General features: G+C 49.0%; 1 protein-coding gene across 1 annotated transcript in view; it reads left to right on the top strand.

The window, feature by feature from the left end:
- EPHB1 (EPH receptor B1) overlaps positions 1-24,903 on the top strand; it is a 424,530-nt gene that overhangs the window by 275,242 nt on the left and 124,385 nt on the right. Inside the window, exon 4 of the mRNA XM_046003565.1 lies at positions 12,120-12,275. Within this exon, the coding sequence (XP_045859521.1) occupies positions 12,120-12,275 (156 nt within the window). The remainder of the gene's footprint in view (positions 1-12,119; positions 12,276-24,903) is intronic.

Below are 24,903 nucleotides of genomic sequence, written 5' to 3'. Positions count from 1 at the left end.
CCTGAGATCATGACCTGAGCTGAAGGCAGATGCTTAACTGACTGAGCCACTTAGGCACCCCTCAACACATCTTTATAACTAATTTCAGCAGAGTGGTAGTCAGCGTGCCAGTCTATAGACCTCACCTTAGAAAGGTGCAGAGGTGGGGGGGAGCTGGCCCACATCCCACCATACTCTGTGCTCTGTAGTACACACTAGTCTCTCATTTAGTATAAGGGCTTTACTGGCCTGGCCCAGAGGCGTGGAGGTGCAGGGTGGGCAAGGAAGTGCCGGCCCCTTCCGTTGCAGTGGATGCAACCAGCGTAATGGGCTCCTGTCCAGCTTGCTCCCTTTGGGCAAGGCCTTTCCCAAGTTGCTCAGAAGGACCTGCCCCCACTGGGCCCCACTCCTCCCCTCAACATTTCCTTGGGTCCACACCTGCTGCTCCTTCCCTAGGCCCTCCCTGACGTGGGACCTTCAGCAGAATGGCTCTTCCCATAAGTGCACATTGAGATCTAAGTGCTAAGTGCGCCCTGAACACCTCTGATCTTTGCTGCAAGCTTCTCCCTTAATCATGTTTAACTGACAGACCTTAAGGCAGTTCGTAATGCTAATGCTCATCCAGGAACTGCAAATAGGGAGGACACTGAGCGTTCTGGAAATTACCTCTCAGCACTTGGGAATAAATGGTCACTCTGGAGAACACAGCTATCCCCTGCTCTCCTGCCTCCCCCTGCAGCAGGAGCCCTCTCCCAGCTGCTGTGAGTGCAGCAGCCACGGGGCTGATCACGGCCTCCTAGTGTGGGCCCTGCTCAGAGGCTCAGGAGGAGGGCACCCTCCCTGTTTTAGAGCCCATGAACCCCCATTTCTCCGATCAGAGGCTATTGCAGTTTCGATGAGGTTCTGGAGCGAGAACCATGGGGCAGACAAAACGAATTCTGCCAAATTTGTCTGCATTCGGCTCTTTGGATAAATGTCAGGCAACTGCCCTACCTTGTTACTTTCAGTCCTGCTTGGAGAATCTTCAAGGATGAGTATAACCTTATTATTTCAGTATTGATTATATTACATATGGTTGTTTCACTTTTCCAAAGTCGACTCTGGGACTTGCAAAGGGCTCCTTCCCCTGTCCCTGCAAATGAGGCTCTGAGATGGGGCGGAACAAGCCTTCCTGGCAAGGGTGTGGCAGAGCCGACTAGACCAAACTGTGATTCCTCTGTGACCTTGGACAGGCCCCCTTTCTCTGACCTTCTGCCAGAGGGCCAGGCCACACTCTTTGCTGACAGGCAAGGCTAAGGCAGTGTGGAGGAAGGCTCCTGTCTTTTATTGTCAAACAGCCCTGGTAATACAGCTTGAGCATTTCAGCCTCAAAGCGTTTGCTCCATCATTACTGTAAAATGAAAATCATTTCTTTGGCTCACTTGTCCCACTTGAATGGTGGGTAATATCGTTACAGATTTATGTGTTTATGACTTTGTGACCTGGGGAGAAGCTGGAAATTCCACTGTGCCCATTTCTACTCCTGGGTTTCTGTAAAGGTCACAGTAAAATTATTTTATCAAGTATGCCACAGAAAGGGAAAATCTTAATCTTATATTATCCATATGCAGCCCTTGACCTTCTCCTGAGATGTGGCACCTCTTAGCTACACTTACTTAAACATAATGCAGCTCTTCCTCGGATGCACACAGAGAGCATAATTAGGTGCCCGGCATCCTAGCCTGAGAGGTGGCTGTGCTGTGGGCTTGACCTCAGAGATGAGAAGGAAGAGGCGAGGGTAGTGGGAGCAGGGACGGGGGTAAGCCCTGCAGAGAGACAGCAGGCTTGTTCTGATGAGGGGCCACGTGGGTGGGTGGAGCAGACGTTGTGTCTTCTTTTTCTCCCCTGCTGACTGCGCCTTTGGCCAAGTCATTCGTTGCCTTCTCTGGGCCTCAGTTTCCCCATCATCGGGTACAGGATGCACCATCTTTGGTCCATGGGGAGCCCATGCCTGGGGCATTGTATTAAGGATTCAGAGCTCTGGTCTGGGTGGAGTGGGAGTGAGAGCTGTGATTGATTAGCGATGTCTGCCACGGCCGGCGGTGAGGTAGTGGTGGTAGTCTTGCTGGCTAACCTTGTTCTAAGGTTTTCTAAAGTCTTTTCCCCACTCTGATACCTGTGATTCTGTGGACCAGCTGAAGCCCCAGGGTGAGGAAGCTTGGAAAGGGAAAAACAATAACAAGCTCTCCCAAGAGGAGAGAGTATGATTTGCTTTGTCAGGTTTTGGAGGGGAAGTGATATTTGTGTGATGCCTCCAAACATGGTTGGGTTTTGGTGTCCTCTTTCTTTCTTTCTTTCTTTCTTCCTTCCTTCCTTCCTTCCTTCCTTCCTTCCTTCCTTCCTTCCTTCCTTTCTTCCTTTCTTTCTTCTTCTCCTTCTCCTTCTCCTTCTTCTCCTTCTCCTTCTTCTCCTTCTCCTTCTCCTTCTTCTCCTTCTTCTTCTTCTCCCCCATATTCACTCTGAAAAGCAGGGAGAACAGAGGAAAGCAGTGCTGTTTTTCTGGGTGTGATAACTCACCAGACCCAGCCATCTGTGTGTGTGCAGGTGGCCAGCCCTTGCCTCTGGCCTCCAGAGAGAGTGAGGAGCCCTGGGTGGCTTCTCATCATTGTCCAGCCTGGAGAAACACAGTGAGAAGTCACCTTCTTTTATCTGAAGAACTTGGTTGGTTATAAATTATTTTTTAAGGGAATCCATCAAGGTCTGTGTCAGGGGAAGCACTTAAAAATAGGTTTTTCTCAAAGGGTAAACACTTCAGTCTCAAAATGTGGGAAGCTGCCTGACTACCAGCATATGTCCCCTTAGCCTGCTGCCCAGAGCAACCAGATTGATGGTGTTTTTAGAACTTTGGCAGCCAAGCTCTGATGCCGATGGAGACAGGGCCCGGGGAGGGGACATCTGGGGATTCCCTGCCCACCCCCCTGGTGTAAAAATGGAAACCTAGGCCTGGCATCCCTGGTGGCCCAGTGGGTCCAATCAGAAGAGACGACCTTGGGGCCCCTTGGAGTGGTCGAAGTGATCTGACCCTCACCTTCCTTTCACTGGGTCCCAGGGGCCCTATGAATTATCTCCCTGGGGATAGAGAGGGAAATGGGTAGACCATACTCCCTTAAAGAGGCCTGCCCTCGCTGCTGGCAGGGTGCTTCTGCTCTTTTCTAAAGGGTAGACCCCCCCACGCCCCGCCCCCACCCCGGCCCCCTGCACAGGCTCCCGCACCTCTTTCGCCACCTGGCCGTGACACTGACTGTCCTCCTGCTCTCGGAGCCCAACACTTTGATCAAATGCCATCCCCATCTGGACATTTGCTGCCTCTGGACTAGGGGTTCCTCCAGGCTCCCTCCCACCTCTAATCCCCTGCATATCTGTCCCCACTCCTCAACAATAGCTCTGTTCTCTCCCTGATGTAAGGAAAGTGACTCCCATCTCTAACTCAGGGCACCTAGAATGTGCCCCCAGATTCATTGTGTGAAACTGAAGGAGACTCACATATCAAAGGGAAAAGCTTGGTTGGGGTAAAGCTTTAGGAAGCAACCGGGGGCTTTCAGCAGGTATTGTCTGTCCGGGTGGCCTGCAGGGGAGGGGCTCAGGTAGTGCTGCACCCTCAGGGTCCAGGGGAAGGAAGTAGGGGCAGGCCTGGATCTCCTCCTTGTCCCAATACCAAGTCCCGGAGGCTCTTCTGGCTGAGGATTCCTGAGTCTAAAGACTGATGACTCCCCTCCTTGGTGGAGGGTCTGCTTGAGCCCTGTTTGCAGGCTTGCAGTTAGAGGACAGACAGACTTGGGGAACAGTCACAGCCAGCTCCCGGAGGAGCCAAACTAATCCTGGTTTTGGAGTGAGCCCTCACCCCGCCTTCCCTGCCTGGGCTCTTTCCTAATGTCATTTCCAACTACCTCTAAGTCATAGAGACAAGACACACATGGCCAGGGCCCTACAGGTTTAAAAGGGAACTCTAGAAGGAAGAAAATCTCCAGTGCAAGTGAATGGAATATGGAGGGTGGCCTTTCTGGCACCAGAAGGATCTCAGTGCGTATCTGCTGAATGAATGAGCGGTCCCAGTGAGTCACTAGGTTTTCCTAATGATTCTCGAATCCCTCTGCTTCTCTCTGTTCCCACTACCCTGGTAATTATCACTCTTTCTGGGCTCCTGTGTGTCTCCCTAACTGTCCCCACCCCTCCTGTCCTTTCTCTTACCAGCAGCCAGTGTGATCTTTCGGAAACAAAAACCTGATTGCCTTTCTTCCCAGTTTTAAGCTCACCGGTAGCTTCCATGGACCTAATGATAATAAGGTCCAGAGACTTGATGACATGAACTCAGGTTCTCTCTCTAGACAGCCTCTTCCTTGCCACCTGCCCCCTGACCACCTCACATGTGTCCCCTGCCTGGCCACGGAAAGGCTGCTCTTGGTTTCTGGATTAAGCCCCATTCTTACCCCTGGGCCTTTGGACATGCTGCTCCGTCCATGTGGAGGGTTCTCCATCTCCCCTCACTAATCCGTCTTACCTCTGCCAATCTGTAAGGTTCTTATTTCTTCTTCATGTCTTGGATGCTGCTTGTCTGAGACCCTCCCAGACAGGGTTGGGTCCCTGCTCTGGCCTCCCCACATGGATTCCCACCACTGGAATTGCTAGTTTAGAGTCTGCCTTCCTCCACTAGGATGTTAGCTCTGTCAGGGAAGGACCTCGGTGTGCTCATCCAGGTAGCCTGGTGCCCAGCACAGCTCCATGGTAAGTGGTCGGCTTAAATACTTTGAGTTCGGCCTGCTCCTCAGCCTGAATCACAGCCGCTGTTTACCGGGGAGCTGCCACATTTCAGAAAGTTTATGTACATGACATAGATCTCCATAGAGCTGTGAGAAGGCAGTTACCATAGCACCCTGTTTTACAGAGGACGGGGCTGAGATTTGGGGGGTCACGTAACTTGCTTAAGATTATACAACCTGTTTGGAGTCAGTTTTCTCAGAGCCCAAGGCCATGGTGTTTTTACTCTCCCAGGAGATCTAGAGCAGTGGATCTCAACATGGAGCTGTCAAGGTCTCCTGGAGGTCTCACTGCCACTCAGATCCCTGGGCCCCACCCTAGAGTCTCTGGTCCCGTCGTTTCGGACTGAGACTCTGCATTTCTGCAAGTTCCCAGGGGCTGCTCCTGCTGTGGGTCCGGAGACCACCGTTGGAGAATCCCTGGCCTAGATCATTAGGAAACACCTGAGTTGGCCTTGTGGCAACCCCCCTCTCTAACCACACTGACCTTGGGCTGAGACTGTAGGATGGAGCTCTGAGCTCCCTTCTGAGAGGCTCTGAGGCCCAAATAGCCTCCCACGTCTGAACCTGACCTTGGCTGTGCTGTGCCTGGCTGCCGTTGCTGATAAGGACCTAAGTGCCTGAGCCTCCCCCTTGGGATGCTGCTCTTCTATTAGTCACCCTTCAGTCCTGTTCGGTGACCTCCCCACTCCCATTCCACCAAGGCAAAGGCCTTCATCCCCACCCCACCTTTTTACCAACTTCCACGCTGACTGATGCATTCTAGGCTCGCAGCTGCTGCTGTCGTCTGAGCAGCTTAATAGCACGGGAAGTTACCGTCTCGTCTGCGTCGTGGTGCCTGCAGCATTCATCAATTTCAGCAAGTGTCACCACGAGTGATACAAGTGTGTGACACAGCTAAGTATCCCCTCTGCACAGGCCATTACAGCTGGCACCCAGCCCAGGGAGGCAGAAACTGCAGGCCCATTTGGCTTCATTTGTGCAGGTCGACGGAGAAGTGAAAATGCCTCCAGCCCGCCTCCTGCATGGCTCCTTTAAAGGCTTTGGGTTCCTAAAACCACCAAAAGGACCCTCCAGGGTTTCCTTAGGCAAGCCCGAGCCCTGCTCTCTCTGTCTGGGCACATTCTTTACCCATTGGCCCACCTTCCCATTTCTGCATCTGCTGTTACCTGTCCTTCAAGGCCTGCGCACGTCTACCTTCTCCAGGCAGCCTTCCCAGCTCCCCCTCACTCTCCTCAAGACCTCCACCTTGGTGCAGGGTTTTTCTCCGTAAACGGCCCACTCTGATCTGCCCTGCTCAGCTGAGTTCCTATGGCGATGTCCTGGGGTCGTTCAGGGAAATCCATTTCTGGGAGAAGCAGACTGCCCACCAAGAGTGGACGGGGAATCTCAGCACAGGGGGCCAGGGCCACCTCCCTTCCATGGAGCTTTGTGCCTGGAGTTCCAAAGTCAGTCACCCATGGTGCCCACCACAAATCGTGGGAAGGTGTTGGAGAGTCAGTCGCAGGGAAGACTCCAAACACCAGACTCCACGCAAGGCCACAAGACCTGTGGGAAGAGCTGCGTGGACCGGTGCCTGTGCACCACAGGAACCGCCGTGTCCCTCCACACCTGCCGCCACCTCACCCGTCCCATAGTGCTCAGCAGCTGCCCACGGGGACGGAGGAGGGGGCTCTTCTGCCTTTCCATGGAGCGGGAGCAGACTGTGGAGAGGAAGGGGACGTTTTGGGGAGCAGAGAGCCGAGCTAAGGGCTCTGAGCCCCTCTTCCTGACGGGGAGCTAGTGCCTGGCCCAGCTCATGGTCGCCCCTCCAGGCAGGCAGGCCTCCCTAGCCAGCTGCGGAGCGGCACCTGGCTTCCAGAGAAAAGGCACCGGGCTCTTAAGCAGGGGATGAATATTCATTGGCATGAACCTTTGCAAACTCATTTGGGGAATAAAATGAGATCAGGAGAAGTAATCAGATTATTAAAAAGAAAGCAAGGACAGAAGGCAGTGGTGGAGAGAAGAATCACATTTAAAATGCAAGGAGAGGTTTCCTTCCTGCAGAGTCGCTGCGACCCCCTACACCATGCACCGGGAATAGTTAAGCTCTCCTGCATTTCTGCTGCATAAAAACGTTGTTTTTTGAGGCTTCACTGGATGGGGGAGGGTCAGAGGCAACACCTGCCCTCCACGTACAAAAATTATAAAATAATGTTTGGAGGTTTTCATTTTATCTTCCTCGGATATCGGGGAAAAATCACGAGAGCTAAAGAGGCTCCGGTGAGTGCTGAGTGACAGGTTAAAGGGCCCCAATAAAGATTAGATGGTCCACTATCTCCTGAGGAAATTGCATAAAAGTGGTTATTCCCTCTTGCTTCTATTAATTTCCTTTTCCTGGCTGCTTGGAAATGCTTCATAACTCGATGCTGCAGATGGGGACGAGAGGCGCTTTCCATTATCCCAATCACTGCACTGTTTATGAGACACTTAATCTGTTTCTTTATAAAGTAATAGTACCGTAGGTGATGGATTTAGTGTCACTGGAAGCCTCCGCGCAGGGACGGGGGGAGGGGCTTCTCCGGAGCATTGTAAGCACCAGGCCATTTGTTACATGGTTGAGGCTCTGAGAAGTTGGGTGGGCGTTTCAAGGTGACCTTTGGGTATCAGCTATAGGTCCCCTGCACCGGTCCTTTGTCACTTGAAAGGGGAGAGAAAGGCTGTGTGTTTTGCCTGGGGAATGGCAAATAAGCACATGCTTAGGGACCCAGAACTCGGGTCCTGTCTCTTCCTCTCTGCCAGAGTTGGGGGAGGGGAAAGAGGCCTGTGTGAGGAGGTGCCACCTAAAAGCTCCATTTGTCACCTGTCTGAACTGCGATCACTTGCAATGGAGGGACGCAAACCCCCTTTTCTTAAGGAAACAAAGCGATGTGGGCCGCACCTAGGACAGATACCAAACCCCACCACTACCACGCTCCGCTCGCAGGTGTCTCGCTGACCAAGGTCCTGTGCCAGTTCACAGCGCTGCGGGTCTTCTCTTCCCACCCGCCTCCTGGAACATTAATGAGACCCTTCCGGCTGAGATCCTGACATCCGGGCTGGGCTAGGCACTCTCTGACCTCATTTCCCTTCCTGCTTCTCCTCTCCTGTTTTTCCACCTCTTCCCTTTTTGCTCTGTCTTTGCCTCTCCTGAGACTGGCCTCCTAGTTGCCACAAGAAAATGCTGCTTATGGTCCTCATCTCATAATGACGGGTCCTCGTCATGAGGCACATCGCGCCTGACCGGCCCCACCCTCCCCAGCCCGTGTACACACAAGTATCACACAGATCATGCCATGCAGGAGTCAGCCTCCATTTCCATTGTCTGCCTCCCCCACCTGGAAGGGTGCTTCCCAACGCCTGCCCCCCACCTCCTGCCCTCCACCTCCTACCCTCTGCTCTGGCCTCCCAGCAAGGTGCCCAGCTGTGGGCAGGTCATCCATAAACATCTGTTGAATGAGGGGCTCATTCAAAGCTATCGTGAGAGTGCTGACCATACTTTTTTTTAATCAAGAGATCTAAAAACCCTGAGTTTTGCTTTAATGATATTAAAACTAAAAACTGTCTTATCTGCCTTGCAATGACTTGCAAGTGTGGCGATGTCTTTGTTAGTCGATCACGGTATTGAAACCGTAGAGCCTTTAGGCGGTATGTTGCTGGAGGATGTCGGAGTGCCTGCCATTCTTCACTGTGTCACTCCCAACGGCTTTACGTACTCCTGTGACTTAACCGTGCTAAGACCGTTTGCTTTCGCTTCCCTTGGCCGAAACACTCTTTGTTAGAATCTCCCCAGAAGCTCCATGTATCACTTCTAATTAAAGCTGCATTTTCTCAAGGGGCAGCATAATTTTCTTATTTATTTTTCTGGTTAAATTTCTAGTAAAATAACAATGTTGTTAACTTCTATTTCTTATTAGTGGTGTCTGATACAAGATGAGTTAAAAGGCTTTGTGGGCTAGCCTGGCACTCTACCCATTAGTTAAAGCATTAATTCTATGAGAAAATATAGCTCAAGTGTGCTTACAAGTGACGATCTGAAAGTTTAATAACTGAACCTAGAAATGTTGTTTCTTTTAAATTAGGGGATGCCTAGACATAGGTTTTATTAAAATGTTAACTTACGGCATCTGATTATTAAGGAGATTCATTCATTTTATAATTACGTGTAAAATATATTTTACAGATATAATTATTCTCCTTTATACACAACAGAAGTAATCTGTTCAGAAACACATTCTTCACCTGGTTCCAAGATTGATTTGCCTGCTTTGGGACTCTAAGCTTATATTCTGACCCTGCATTCTGACAGTTCCAGCCAAGAAAATGTGTTTTTCAATAGGGAGTGGGTAAGCAGATATAGAGAGAAATAGCATTATTTAGCACTTAATGCTAGGTACACTTTCATATTTGACTTTATTAAATTCTCATGACCTGTGGGAGTTGCGAAAAGTGTGTATTTCTTTTTTATAGATCCATTTTACAGATCAGCAGGTTGAGGTTCTGAGGTATTACATAACTTTCTCGCTGTCACCCAGCTAGGAACCAGCAGAGCCAGGAATGGGACCCAGGACTGATCACTGCCCAGTCTTCATTCTCCTGGAAAGAATGGAATCACAATTCCTCCTGGGACCTCTCTCCCCAATCTTTAACCTTCTTCCCTAAAGTTCAGTTTGGACCTGCTTTCCTTCATTTCTTCTCCTTGTGGACTCTGCAGCATCTAGAGACTTCAGGGCACCCAGTTCTGACCTTTCCCCATCAGAAATCTCAGACGAAGTCACTTCCTAAATCCGCTACTTGTGGATATCAGAATGATTGTTTATGCTGTTAACTTATTAAATGTAAACCAAGTGGGCTTTTAAATGCTTGAAAAGAAAGTGAAAACACCTTGTTCCTCTCGGGCTGGTACATTAAGGAAATTACAGTGTAACAGAGGACCCAGTGAATGCATGTGATTCACCACTCTCTCCTCCCCCACTCCCCAGGGAAAAGGCTTCTGCAGTGTTTGGGCAGCACAGGCCTGGGTTTTCTCTGTATTCTTTAGCTCCGGAACTGAACGGCCCAGAAACGCTGGGTGATTTATAAGGGAAAGGGTCAAATGCTTCTTACAGGAGACAAGGAAGAGATGTGGAAAGAAGAAATGGAAGAAGAGAAAGAAAGAGAGAGAGTCTTTCCTGAGTGGGCTTGGAAAGACAGATCAGTAAGCCATATTCTAGGCTACTTTGGGTTTGCCACTCAGGGACACTGCTGATGTTTTATTTGTTGAGTCTTTAGCAAAAATGTAACTTTTTCTTTCTGCTGAGAAGTTTCTTGTGAATGTGCTGAGGTGGGTCAGCAAGTGGTCCATTTCTATGTAGGTTGCAAGCAGAAATCTTTAAGAAACTTATTGGATCATCTAGACAACATTTATGCTAGCGTCTTCTATGGAACTTGAATCTCAGGGGACTCTCTACAAAATAGGGCGTCTTGGTGAGAAAACAGCATTCTATATTCCATTTTTTGGAAGTTCAGAGATATTCTGTAATAAAAAATGCGATTAACTTTTTCAATACACATTTTCAAAATATTTGGCCACAGAACACTTTTGTAAGTGACAGGAGTTAACAACCGAAAGAACACAGACTTGGAACACTCCTGGGCTGTGCCATCCCAGAGCGTTCTATTCCAGAAATTACCTTGCATCAGAGATGAGCTCCTGCCCCAGGGCATTTCCAGAGTAACTGATATCCTGTACTTTACTTCTAGTGAGCAAAGGGCTTAGGAAACTTTCCCAGCATAGGAAATAGTCCTTCTTTGTCTCAGTAGAAAAGCTGTGGGTATTTTTCAAATAGTTTATACATATATCATAACTATCATTTCCCCCACTGTGTGATTCTGGGCAACTTTTTTAACCTCTCAGTGTCCCGATTTCCTCATTAGCAAAATAGATATAATAATAGCTACCCCATAGAGTAATACATGCAAGGCACTTAACAAGAATGTTTAACAGATGGTGGCCACTGCTATTATTAAAGAATATTCGGTACTTTCCAGAGGGAACAATATATTTGATAAGATGAGGTTTGTGTAAGTAGAAGCCATTATGATAGTACTTCTGTTACAGCGCCAGTCACACTGTGTTATAATTGTATGATGACGCTAGATCAAGTGCTCCTTGAAGGCAGGCTCTCTTCTCTAAATTCCCTGGGTCAGATTCTCAGAATAATAATAAATGTTTATTGAATGAATTAATGAGAAAGCCAAATAAATTAACCATGCAGTAAGTTTTACTCTGTCTCCAAGGAGGATGGGTGTGAGCAGGTTTCCCAGGGACAAGAAGAGCCCAGATCTGTGAGGGTGAGGAAGGGCCCCAAGGAAGTAGAACAGACAGGAGCAGTCTTTTGAGGAATCTGCAATGAGGAGCCCAGATGTCTGGAGCAGAAGGTCTCTGTAGATGAAGCATGGTGAAAGCCCAAGGGATGGCCTGGAGCCAAACATTTTGGGCCATAGCTCCTCATAGACTGACCACACAGAGGACTAAGAAAACATGCTTCATGTCTGAGGGTACCTCTAGTGGGCTTTGGGCTGTCCAAGGCATTCCCAACCTTCTCCACTGCCATATACATGGTAGGTGACACCAAGTGCATGACGCATTCACTACAGCACTGCCTGCAAAGCCATTTTTTTTTTTTTTTGCCACACCCCACAAAGCATTTAAAAATGCAATTAGGGGAAAATGATGTTGTTAAGCCAGTGACCTTGAAATCACTTTAATTTCTTATTAAAGAACCACTCATGAATTTCAGTTCTTTACCATCATTCATAACAAGTGCTTGTTAACACAGCTTATAGTGACCCTCACGTGTGTTGCAACATGACATCTAAGAACCATGCATACCGTTCATTTATAAACCAGGAACCCTTCCCATTCGAGGATATTAGGAAAGACTTTTTTTTTTCAATGAGTGGTTCAGGGTAAGGCCCTGGCAGTTAACCAGGTGGAAGAGGGAAGGAATAACCATTTATAAAGCACTTATGCCCCAGACACTGAGCTACACATTAGATTCATTTTCTCAATTAAATCTCTCGACACACCTGAAAGGGAAGAATCATTATTCATATTGTTCAAGTAAGAGAGAACATTGGTACCATGGAAGGTATTCCACTAAGGATGTTTAAAGAATTGGAAGTATTAAATAGGGGTTTCCTCAATCAGAAATGCTCACTTTGTGTAAGGAGGTATATCTCAATGTCCTTTTCAAGGGGGGCAGAATCTTTCATTTTCCCTATCGAAGGAATTGCTTCTGATTGCCACTCTTCCATTAATTCTCAGATGGTCTCTTTGTGTTCCAGCTTGCCCTGCCGGGATGTTCAAGGCCAGCCAGGAAGCTGAGGGGTGCTCCCACTGCCCCTCCAACAGCAGATCCCCTTCAGAAGCGTCTCCCATCTGTACCTGTCGGACCGGCTATTACCGTGCGGATTTTGACCCCCCAGAAGTGGCATGCACTAGTAAGTGTCTAGAAAGGACTCTGGGCTGTGAAGTTTGGTTCCCTGACAGCACAAGTGGTAGGCAGGGGAGACTAAAACACCAGATTTCAGTACAAAGCAGAAATACTGTTTGTGGTGCTGAAGCGGACAGCTCCCAGACGGGGCATACAGAGCCCCTGTGCTTAATAGCACAAGGTCAAGATGATTATGTTCTTTCTCATCTCTTCCTCTCAAATGGGAGAGTGTTCATGGGACGCGTAGGTGGCTCAATTGGTTGGGTGTCTCCCTTTGGCTCAGGTCGTGATCCCAGAGTGCTGGGATCGAGCCCCGCGTTGGGCAGAGCCTGCTTCCTGCTCTGCCTCTGCTGCTCCTCCTGCTTGTGCTCTCTAGCTCACTCTGTCAAATAAATAAATAAAATCTTTAAAAAAAAAATGGGAGAGTGTTCCTCCCACTGAAGCAAGACAACTTCTGCCCACCAGATGTTAAAAATGACAGCCTCAAGAGTTATTGAGTGCAAAATCAAGATCCACTAGGCTGTTGCAACAATTCCTAGCCACCTCCCCCAAGAAGCCCCCTTGGTCTTGACAGCTGACAATATTCTCTATCTTAACTGAACTTCCTGTATCTCAGTGTCCAGGCTTTTCTCAGAGTCTAATAATCTTGTTAATTGCCCAGGAATTTTGTAATAATTCCAGTGCCCTTCCTCTGCCCAGTAGAGTGCAGCACCTTGGCCCCTGCCAAACGATAAGACCAGAGTTCTGGCCACAGCAATCATCTCTGAGGCAGAAATTCTAGAATCTGGGGCTTATGCCTCAACTTCACCTCTCTCCCATTCTCTGTTGTGGAGGAAAGTGCAGTCATTTTACCAAAAGTGAATGGGGGCAACTCCACTTCCTGGGTGGGATTCAGGGAGGGGAGAGGGGAGAATTTTTTCTCATCTTCTCTCTCACAATCATGGAGGGATTAAAAAGAACTGACTCTGACTTCACAGTGCTTTAGAGAACTTGTTCCCACTCTCTTAAGTGTTGTAGTCCTGAAACAGGGATTTTCTTTTTTTAAGTATTCTCATCATATTTGGAAGTCAGTGTTCCAGGTCAGCCTCTAGTTTTGCTATAACTTCCTTCTGCATTAGATGCTGTTGCCTGACTCCCTAGACTTCCCTTTATGTCTTTGAACCAAATTCTTTCCTCCCACCCCCAGGATAGAAGGGCACAGAGGGAATGTTTCAAACACACTTGTAGTTTGATGGACAGAAAAAATGACTCAGCTCTGAATAGAAGAACTTCTTAATTCTGGCCTTGCAGTGTATGTAACTTTGGCTGGGGAAAGAAGAGGAATGAAAGTATCTTCTAGATCAAGGTTCTGAGATCGATCAATGCTTATAGATTTGAGCTGAAGAAAAGCTCATCCTCTTGTAAATGGATTTTCCCCAGACCTCCCTCTCTGGTGCTTGATATGAGCAGAAATTATTCCATTTCTGTCAACTGGAGTCCCTGTCTTCCTGTGGTGGTATCATCCTACTGATTTCTGGGGTTCCCCTGTGGGTCTCAGTGAGCATGTGAAGCATGGTTTAAAGCTCTTCCTTCGAAACTGAATCACTGCTGCCTGGACGTTCATACTGGAGACTGGTCTCCATGAGTTCCAAAGCATAATCCCAGGGTCTCACAGCTCCCCTCCTAAAACCATTCCCGTTTGCTTCTGCCATGAACTCTGCCTCACTGGCCGAGCTGTCTCTGCAGATTAACTCAGGCAAATAGAAGAATTCTGGGCCCCCAGCTTCCTCTTCTGCAGACACAACCAGTAAATCCATCCAGCCCCTGCCTAAGGTCACTTACACGGATGGTAGGCCGATGACCAAATGCTCAGAATGCTGTCTTCATAGATATACAGCTCCTCTCCCATCCACCTCTGAAGTCTTATCTTCCAGCTGTCTGACCTGAAGCACTTGAACCAAAGGACCAATTCCTGGAATAAATAGCAATGTCCCAAAGCTTTCAGTCTGCACATTGCAGACCCTCATTCTGCTTTGCCTACCTGTATCCTGAGTTCATTTCATGAAGATCACATCACACAGGCTTTTTCTCTCCCATCTCTGGTCCAGCTAGCTGTGGGGGTAAGCACCTCTTTCTCATCCCCCGTGGCCCCACTAAAATCTCTCCACCTCATCCAGAGTGGGGATGAGCGCTAGATTTGCCTGTATGCGTCCCTACATCCTTCCCATGCTTCTGTGTTCTTATGCGCCCAGATGTGGGATGCTAGGGCCAGACCAGAAATTGCCAAGTTCAAGCCACACTTGTCTGTGTGGTCAGGCCCCAGAGAAGCTCATGGATGCATTTTCTAGCCCCTGGTCCTGGCCTGCAGGAGCAAGCCCTTGATGAGGGACCCAGAGGCCAGGCTGGGCTATAACACAATAGTAGGCAAAACAAGTGTAAATAAACCTATTATTTTATTGAGGCTCATTATATATTTGATTTATTGTGTGCCAGGGAAGTACTGTATGAAAAAGTCAATTTGTTGGCTTTTATAATCTCATTAGGGTTTCCTTTTAAAGCATTCTAATTGGAGGTGCCATCTGTTCTCTTAAAAAGGCATCGCACATCACCACAGTAAATAATTTTTCAGATACAGGAAAAGCATATCTGGAGCTCTTGAGGCCAGGCATGACCTTGCACTATAGCCTTGGGGCACCGACTGGTTCCTCAGGTGGAGCAAGGCAGCCAGGCATGGGCCGGAGCCGCCCTGGGAGGCCGTGGTTGGGGAGGGGAGGACACAGGTGCTTGTTAACTTTGCAAGTGAGGCTCCCCATCCATCCAGCCAGAAAGCCACTGTGCCCCAGCAGGGCACAGGGAAGGCCCAGGTAAGGGGGAGCTCCGTCTTTCAGTGGACTTGTGCAATGTCTAGGTGGGTGGTGGAGAAGTCCAAGAGCTCAGGCCTTGAAGTCTGGAAGGGCCTCAGGCTTGGCCCATTGCCATCATCTTTAATGGAGATTATATCATCAGTCATACTCAATCCCTGACAATATTGAAGATTTTATAAGGAATCTCATGATTTATTTATTTTTTTTATTTTATTTATTTATTTATTTGACAGACAGAGATCACAAGTAGGCAGAGAGGCAGGCAGAGAGAGAGGAAGGGAAGCAGGCTCCCCGCTGAGCAGAGAGCCCGATGCGGGGCTCGATCCCAGGACCCTGAGATCATGACCTGAGCCAAAGGCAGCAGCTTAATCCACTGAGCCACCCAGGCGCCCCGGAATCTCATGATTTAAAATGTGTTCTTTACAAAGCTAAAATACCTATAGTGCAGTAAAATTAGTATTTTTTAATGAATCCTGTTAGTCTCGTGGGATCAGCCCATATACATTCATAGTAGTTTTATAGTGTTCATTTATTCTCAATTAATCTAAACATTGAGAGAACCTGATGGCTTGTGTACCCTTGAGTGGACATTTCTTCATTTCCTCTTTATTCTCCTGGGAGAACCTAGGACCCCTTGACCTTTGAGAGTCCCTGGAAGCAGGCCTCTGGGTCTAACGTTGTCTTTGACGAGCTTCATGGACTCAGCAGGGATTCGGTTGTACCCCAAAGCAGTGTCCCAGGGACTAGTATGAGCTCTGAGTAAAGTCAGAGGAGGGAGCCTGATGGGCCCTGTGCTTCAGTCTGGTAATGGTCCTCCTCCTGCTCTAGGGACACACACCTCCCTTCTTCCTTCTCCATCGTCCTCACACCTCTGCTAGGATTAAGCAAAATAGTTTTATAGAGTCTTTGGCCCGATGCCTGGTTCATAGTAAACTCTCAATCTATGCTAGAACTTGCTTTAGTTACATCCCTGGAAAGTGTGAAGATTATAGCAGATACAGAAGCTTCCAGCATGCAAGGATGTTGGAGCTCTAAAAATAAAAGTGACATCCTCCCAGTCCAGCTGGACCCCTGCTCTGGGCGTTCCAGCAGAACCCACGGTGTGGCCCTAGACCACACAGTCACCTTGGCCTGATGGAAACAAAGAGGGGATAGTCACTGGGACCAGATGCACTGTGGAAGGAGGAAGGAGGGACAGCCTGAGCATCCCAGACTCCAGCTGCTCCCCAGGGGCCAGGAAGCTGGGCAGGGGTGGTGGCCAGCAAGACTGGCTTTCAGTCCTTGGGGAGCAGCAGCTTGTTCCCCTCCTCAGGATCAGACATGCTTCTTTTCACAGGAGGGTCTGATGGCATGGGGCACATGTGACAGGGTCAGCGGAGAAAGGGAACTGCGAGGAGCACAGGCGGCGGGGCGGGGGGGGCAGTGGTGGTGGAGAAGGGCATAGCCGTGTGAAGCCAAGCACCAAAATGCACATCTTCAGTTTTAAATAATTTCTAGTTTACTGGGGGACGAAATGGAAAGGAGGAATTTATGAGGCAGGTGAAAATAGATAATTATGACTTATAAAATTGCTGTCTGTGAAAAACTATGCAGAAGGAGTGGTATAAAAATAATTTCTTTGTTACATTTCTGACCACAAAACCCTTTTTCTGTCACCCACATGGAAGAAACTTTGATGGATCACAGAGACAAGCTAGTGCTTGTCTTGTTTCTTTATTTCTTCAAATGCAGCAGATTTCCCACTGCAGTTTTGATCATAGAGATGTGATGAAGAAGGGGCTTCAGAGCTTATTGTCTTGTCCTCTGGAACTTTCTGCCATCCCCTCATGTGAGCCCTCTGGGGTTCCCCTGGGGACCCCCTGACCCCCCTGCTGACTCACACGGAGAGACTGGGAGGCTGAGTGGTAAAGCAGGGGCTCTGGGTGTGAATCCTGGCGTTGTGCCCTGGTGCCCAGCACAGCCGGTGTGAGCAGGTGTGAGCCGGGGATGGAGGGTCAGGTCTGTCTGCCTCTGAGGCCATGAACTCACATGTGAGAGCTAAAATTTGGTAGCTCTTAGGAGGTTGTTGCCAATGGCCATGGCAATAGTGGTGATTTGCTTTCACTCTTGAACTGACCACCCTCAGAGAAGGACAGGAATCCATTCTCCCTTCCCCAATCTCTGCACACTCCACTTTCCCTCTCCTACTGCTCCTGCTTCATTTTTTCACATACTCCCCTCTTTCATCCCAAGTGTCCCCGGGCAGCAGGGTGGTCCCTGCGACACAGGGGTTATGCCTTCTGTATGGACTGCGTCAGGGGTGTGGTGCTGTCCAAACCCTGGTCTTCCCCAGCAGGCTGGGTGGATTGGAGGAGGACACCAGGCCCCAGAGGGTGGGAAGGGCTTTGGGATGGCAGGAAAACAAGGAAGTCCTCTGCAGCCAGGCCTGATGGCCTTCGGGGGCATTGTGAAAAGTCTGTAAGGACAGAGGCTTATAAACTTTCTCCCACCAGTCTTGAGTCCTCCTGGGCCACGCTCCCCAAGATCGCCTGTGATGGTTTTTGTTTGTTTTTTTCTTGCAGTGGTGTTTAAATACAGTCCTTGGGCAAGCAGCCTCAATATCACCTGGGAACTTGTTGGGGATACGAATTCTTAGCCCCTCCCTAGACCTGCCAAATGAGAAACTCAGCGAGTGGGGGAGGGGAGGTGGTGATCTTAGTTTTACCAAGCCCTCTAGGTGATTCTGAAGCATGCTGAATTTTGAGAACATTGCTTTAGAATTAGGTTGAGTTCCTCTGCCCTCTGCTTTATGGCTCCTGGGGGAGAAGGGCCATCAGGTGAATTTCTGCAGACAGGAACCAGAGTGCCTGCCCCTCCCCTTAGTGCCTTGTGTATCAGGCTGGAGAGAGACTGCAGTACTTGTGTGTGGAAGAGCGGGGGTGGGCTGGGAGATGGGTGTGAGTGTGAGTGTGCATCCGTGGTTGTGTGCTTCCGGGGAGGGTCTCACTCATTCTCAGAACACCCCCAGCCATCCAGGCTCAGTGTCTGCGTCCTTTTCACTTTGGGTGGTATAGAGACTCCGGACACAGCATTAGCTGGGGCTATAGGCAATGATGGGAAACAGAAGAGGGAGCACGGCCTGATTAGAGTGGGCTCAGAGAGGGCTGAGAGGGAAACTGGGGCAAAAGGAAAGTGAATGGTGGGGATCATTCACTTGAGCTCAGAGGGTCGCGCAGCGAAAGGTTATCAAGGGCTGTTGGGCTCATTACCCGGCTGGGCTTCCACCCCAGCCAGCAAGAGCTCAGCCACGAGGAAACCTTTGGGGGTGCCAAACTGCAAACCAACAGGGCAGGGAGGCGTCCCCTCCCCCAGGATCACAGACCTCCTGAGACAGGCGTCCAGTTTCGTCAGCTGGGGACTGCTGGTTCGTCTGCCTACATACTTCAGTGCCGATCTTGGCGCTTACTTCAGCCCCAGATCTTGGAATTGCCATGTACTGAGGGAGGGTTGCTTTACTCCTTGCTGACCAGGGCTTTAGGAAGCGATACCCCATGTTTCCCATTCTGGAGGTAAAGGGCTGCTTGATTTTACCCTGATGCATGATGCATGCTGCCCACGAAGAAGATACATCATTTGTGTTTTCATTGGGGAGGCAGACTGTGTTTTCCTTGAGGTAAAATTCCGACAAGGGTCATAGGTGAACAAGAGTCGGAGGGTGCCCCGCCCTGCTGGCTGCCTGGATTTGGCTGGTTCGTCCACCTGGGTGCAGCCTTGAGGGACGGTGACAGCCAGCTGAAAGCTATTTATAACTGTCGCTGCCGTCTCCGGAAGGGTCAATGCTGCCTGCGTAAACACACTTCTACACTTCTATCATCTCCAGTTTCCTTTCACAGTTGTTGACCCGAGTGGGTCTAACCCTCAGGAGACAGCGGCGAGCTCAAAGTTGTAAGCTGACAGCCAGGGACACGCTCCGTTTCTGATGTGGGCTTTTCATCACGAGGACGTTTGGAGTCCCAGATTGTTAACATTCGGAGCCGCCTTCGAGGTCCTGCCACCCAAATCCGTCCTCAGTGTCGACCTCTCTCTCCAACAACCTGAATGTTGCGATGACAGACAGCTGATAGATTTCGCAAGACAGCTCAGCTCCATGGCCAGGCAGCTGTCATCCCTCACTGGAGAGCCTTCTGGCCTCTGGGTTGGGGCCTGCCTCCCCCCACCCCTTCTCACTGTGGGTCCACCCCCGAGGACCGATGTTCCCTGGGCCAGCAGATGCAGTGTTTAAGGACAACTTCCTCATCCTTCCTGAATCACCTACTCTAGGCTAAACGCCTGTTAGGTTCTTTGTTCCCCATGACACATGATGTCCCGAACTGCACGGGCCTAGCTGGCCTTTTCTGAGTCTATCACATTGATCAAGAACGTTCTTGAGTCGTGGTGTGGTAGCCAGAAAGAAACACGGGACCCTCATCCAAGAGTGTGGTTTGGTGGAAACGTGATGGGTCTTCTCCTGTGCCTGGGATACAGTTGACTATTTACCAGGGTGCAGTCCTCGTGCCCTAGTTCCCACCAGACACTGGGCCATCACACATCCAGTGGTCTCATTTGTCCCTTCAGGAAATGCTCCCCATTTGGGTCTTTTTTTTTTTTTTTTTTCTGCCCTGATGAATGTGACTTCAGAAATGTTGTCTTGTGGACCTATGCATAGGGCTCTTTCAAGTCTAAATTATTTTGAATATCGATTTTTGTCATCTTTCAAATGAGAAGTGTTAGCATGATGGTTAGGAGTGTGGGCTCTAGAGTCTGGGCCTGGGTTCAAGTCTTGCTTTGCTATTTGCCAGCTGTGAGATGTGGGGCAAGTGACATGGCATCTCTGTGTCTTCCTTTTGTCATTCATACAGTGGGTATCCGTGTCTGCCTTCCTGTGTTGTCAAGGGTATATTACATGTCATAACGCTATTTAGGACATGGTTTGGCATACAGGAAGCACCCAGTGGAAAGAAACTATTTTATTTTATGACTATAACTAGAGTCACTTACCCTACTTTGAGCTAAAACCCAAGCAGTAGCATTCCCATTTAGCTAACATTTCCTCCTTTGGTACACGAGGATTTGTTTACCTTTTTCAGTTATTGTTGCTGAAACCTAGGCCTGCTCTCTCTATACCCTTGTTCTCTGCAGACTCATAAACATTTGGAAAAAGAAACAATGTCATTTGGCCTGACTTACACTTCGAGACACACGCTGGTTCTTGTCCCTCTTGGCATGAGGCCCACAAAGCACTGCTTTAACCGTGCAGTTTCAGAAGGAGGAGAGGATTGTGGTAAAATATATTCATTTAATCTGCTCTCTTCTCTTGTTTGAAAACGTGCAATGAAACCACCTGCGTTGGGGTTCTAGGTCCCTGTGGTGGCATGGACGCTCCTTGGCAGTCTTGGAGTGACGGTTCTGATGCCAAATTTGCCAGCTCTGGTTCCAGATGGGGCTGGTCCGGGAGGCATGCTGGAATTTGATGGGAGCTGCAGTTCCTGGTTCTTAAATCTTCCTTGCAGACAATCAGAAATAGGGATCTCTGAATCCTTGGTCCTCTGCCCCATCTCACCTCATGCCCAGGAAGGAAGGAAAATGCCTTGCTTTTTCACATTCTTGAGTACTCTACACTGGTTAGTGCTATTCGGGTATAGGGCTCTCTCTCCATCTACGGGACGGGAAGCCCTGTGACATGCTGGTCTGAGTTTTTGGATCCTCTCCAACACAGTAGGTGCCCCACATGGTCAAATGGTAAGAGCCCCGCTGATGGAAGCAGATGGACCAGGGTTGACTCTCGGTAACCCCCTTTCCCTGCAGTGTGCTCTTGGGGAGATTACTGAAACTCTCTGAACCTCCATTTCTTTTCCATCAAATGAAGATATTATTTGTTATTCTCCCCACTGTCATAATGTATGCAAAATACCTAACTCAGTGTCAGACATGTGGTAAGTGCTCAGTAAAGGACCGTCCTTGTTTTGGTTGCTGTGAATAAGGGCAAGAGGGGAGTCTGGGTCATGTCGAAATTGCATAGACCAAAATAAGAAGAGACTAGAAGTGGGTGGGGAATGGGCATTTTAGAGCAATACTCCTGGAGAGCCATCCTTGGTTGGCTGAACTGTGGCAGCATCCCTCCCCATCTCCACCCCCATCTTAATGGGATCACAAATCTTTGTATCATTTATGCAGACCACCTTGGTCCCCAGATCCTCACGGGTCCTCTCCGGATGGCCTCCTGATTTCCTCCAGTTTCCTCCCTTCCTTCCATGTAGATCAGTATCAGACCCTGATCCACTTCTGACACCCAAGTCAGAGCCAAGCGCAAGTCTCATAGTGGGTTCTGGATGTATCTCCTTCCTAGACTTCTGGCCACTGTTGTCTTTATGGTCACCTGTCAAGGTCACCACTGTTAGCTCTGAATCCCATATCGCCCCACCCCACCCCCTTGCTACTGACCACTGACCCTGTCTGAGAGTCAGGTTCGGAATCAATCCTCAACTCCATAATGGGCAACGGAGGTTGCGGTCCCTTGCTCTACCCCCATCTTTTCATTCCTTGACCCTCCATTTGCTCTGTTAGAAACCTGGTATGAGCCAGTCCTTTCCCAAACCGGAACTGTGACCTTCTAGATTTCCTCGTTTAGTAATACGCGTGAATATGGCAAGGAATCCTGAACCAGAGACCCACATACATCACCGTAGCTTCAGCTGTGTGTGACAAAGACCAGGACACCCATTGTCTTGGCCTCTCATCAAAGATTTAGAAGGAAGCCACTTTCAACTTAGCGCGAAGGCTTACAAATATTGTCCAGAGAAGAAAAGCCCCCTGGGTAATTAGAGACCACCCCCTAACTGCAAGTTACAAAAGAGAGGCTTTTGACGCCTGCTGAGAGGGCTTCTGAATTGTGTGGGAAGGTGGGCCAAGTGAATAAAATGGGTCTCACAGTCAGGCTCTCTGAGTTATGTGTGGCATAGGACTAGGATTGCAGGCATTTTGTAGTGATTTATTTTGAAACTGTGTGTCTCATCGTCTGAGAAACTTACCACACAATTGGCTGAAAAGTGCCCCGTCAGAGCCAGACACCTGAGAACTATTATGATGCGGGATTGGCTGTGGGCTTAAAGGCTGGGCTCTCCAGAAGTGAACACAGATGACTCCGCAGAGAAGGAGAAGGCTGCAGCCTGAAATCAGCCCTCGGAAGGACCAGGATCCCCTGCAGCTGTGCCAGAGGCCGTGCCACTCGATCAAGGGTGCTCTGACTCTGAAGTCACATCAAGAAGAATGGCTTGTCTCAGAGGATAAGCGGCGGAGAGCCAAAGGCTGACTGGACACAAGGATCCCTCTGTCCTCCCACCCCGTTCTGTAGAGAGAAGGTCAGGGCCATGGTGGTAGTGGAGTGCTGCCCTCTGAGACTTGTAAGAGACGCCCAAGACAGCCTTTTGAGCAGTTCCTCTGGGTCACCTCTGAGCTCTGGTCACCTTGGAAATGGAGACAAAGGATGTTCAATTGTGCCATCTGGAATGAGGCCTTCATGGCATCTGTGTAGTGAGACGAAGCTCGGTACAGGCCGGCTGTGCTGGGCCAGACGTATGCAGAAGGTGGGCGGTTTGACAGGGGCAAGTGGGTCGTGGGCAGTGGGATGCTGTGGTCGCCGCCAAGCCCTGACAGTGCTCAGTGAGCACAGATGGAGGGCTGCTTGGTTTCCACAAAGAGCACACTGCCTGCTGGCCAGCAAAGGGGAAACCGTGTGTGAGGTGAGAATTCGCTCTCCTTGTGAGCAAAGGGCGGTGTCCATGCCCGTGCTCAGTGGAAAGATCTGTGCTGAGCTCTGATGAATGTAGCCTTGCCCTTACCCGCGGTCTCTGGAACTAAGACCTTTTCTGAGTGGACCTCAGGTGCTGTGTGCTCCAGCACCCCGCGTGACTGGTGAGATCAGGAATGTACGTGCCTAACAAGAGGGACATAATAGCCAGCACTGACTGAGGTCTCTCCACGTGGGAGGCTGTGCTGAGTCCCTGACATGGGAGATCTCCTCAATCAGTCTCACAGAATGTAATTTTAGGTGCTACTGTTATCCCCCATTTACAGGGGAGAGAACTGGGGCCCGGAAGGGTATGCACATAACTAAGTGAGTGGCTGGGCCCAATTGTCACCCAGGCCTCACCACCTGGCTTCAGGGCTCTCTCCCCTCAGGGCGAGGCTGCTTCCCTCAGGAAGGAGGATCTCTGTCTCTGAGGTGGCATGGCCCCAAGCTAGTGACACCCCGCCTGAGACAGCACAGGATGGCATTTCCTTGGCTAAGACTCGTCACGTGATCTGCATGCTGGTGTCTGTCCTCTGTGAGGGTGGGGCAGAGAGAATCGGGCGGGGCAGGCACCAGTGCCCTCTGCTGTGTTAGAAGGGCCCCTGGGAGAGCGTTTGTGCTGACTCCATCGGTTCCCTAATAGAAACAACCCTACTGCACAAATGCTCAGACACACCTCAGGGGCACATATGCTGGTGTTGATGGAAGAAATTCACCGAGAAATAGAGTGGCGGGGTTGGTGGTGTATCCACTCACCCTGTCCACACCTCTCTCGAGGGTTTCCATCTTGCTTCTCCACACATGGGCCAGCTTTGACTTTTGGCCAATTTGACTGATCTCAGACTAGTAATTTTGACTACTATTTCCCTAATTATAAATCAGTATGTATTTTTCATACATTACTTGACCAGTTTATTTTGTCTTCTGAGAATTAACTGTTTATAACCCTTGTCCCTTTTCTACTAAAAAAAAAATGTGATTTCTAGGTGCCCATTAATTATATGTGACATCTGTCCCCCCACCCCACCCCAGGCCTCCGCTAATTTTTAACTCTATTTATGGGTATTGTTTTGTTTGGGCGTATTGATGTTTTTAATGTTTAAACTCATATCTGACCATCTTTTTCTTTCTGATTTGGGGGATTTGTGTATTGACTTTTTGCTTGGGTTTTGTGTTTGTCCTTCCACTCTAAGGTATAAAAACAATCTCTTATATTTTCTTAGTACCTTCCTCCATCTGGAATTTATTTTTCTCTAAGATGGGATGCTGGTGTTCTTATATCTTATTAAAAATAACATCCCATCAGCTCCACCTGAATTGTCCACATGTTCGTGAGATGTCTTTTTTATTATCTACTAAATGCCTGTATATACTTATCTTTATTTTTTTCCCATTGAAAGAATGTTCTGTTCTGGCATCCTTTCTAAACTATTGTAAAGATAATAGCTTTATAAACATGTCGATAACTTATAAATCAAACCCCTGCATATTATTCATTTGCCAAAAATGTCTTGCCCATTCTCAAGCATTTTTTTCTTCAAGATGAACTTTGAAATCAGCTTCGTGCCTTTCATTAACAATCTTATTGAATTGAGACTGGGATTGCACTGAATGTATGGACTGCCCTGGGAAGGTCTGTCTGTCATTTTTATGATATGCCTCTCCATCCAGGAGCATAGTATTCAGGTCTATTTTTGTGCCCTTGAGTAAAGTCTTATAGTTGTCTTCATGTGGGTATTATTACACAGGCCTTGTGAGATTTAATCTTAGGTATTTTATGGGTTTTGTGGCTATTGTGAGTAGGTACTTTCCCTTCATTATATTTTTTAAATAGGTTATAGTTATCGTTAAGAGATGGCTCCTTTGTGGTAGGAGTAGTGAGTTTCCCATCACTGGAGGGATCAAACAGAAGCTGGCCAAGCACACAGGGACTGTAGAGGGCATTCACCACCAGGAACACACGGTGATCTACGAGGTTTCTTCCT

The sequence above is a fragment of the Meles meles genome, chromosome 4 (genome assembly GCF_922984935.1).
Source record: "Meles meles chromosome 4, mMelMel3.1 paternal haplotype, whole genome shotgun sequence".
In the NCBI taxonomy this organism is placed as follows: Eukaryota; Metazoa; Chordata; class Mammalia; order Carnivora; family Mustelidae; genus Meles; species Meles meles.
The sequence above is the reverse complement of the archived record's forward strand: the minus strand, read 5'-3'. Positions and strand labels throughout refer to the sequence as shown.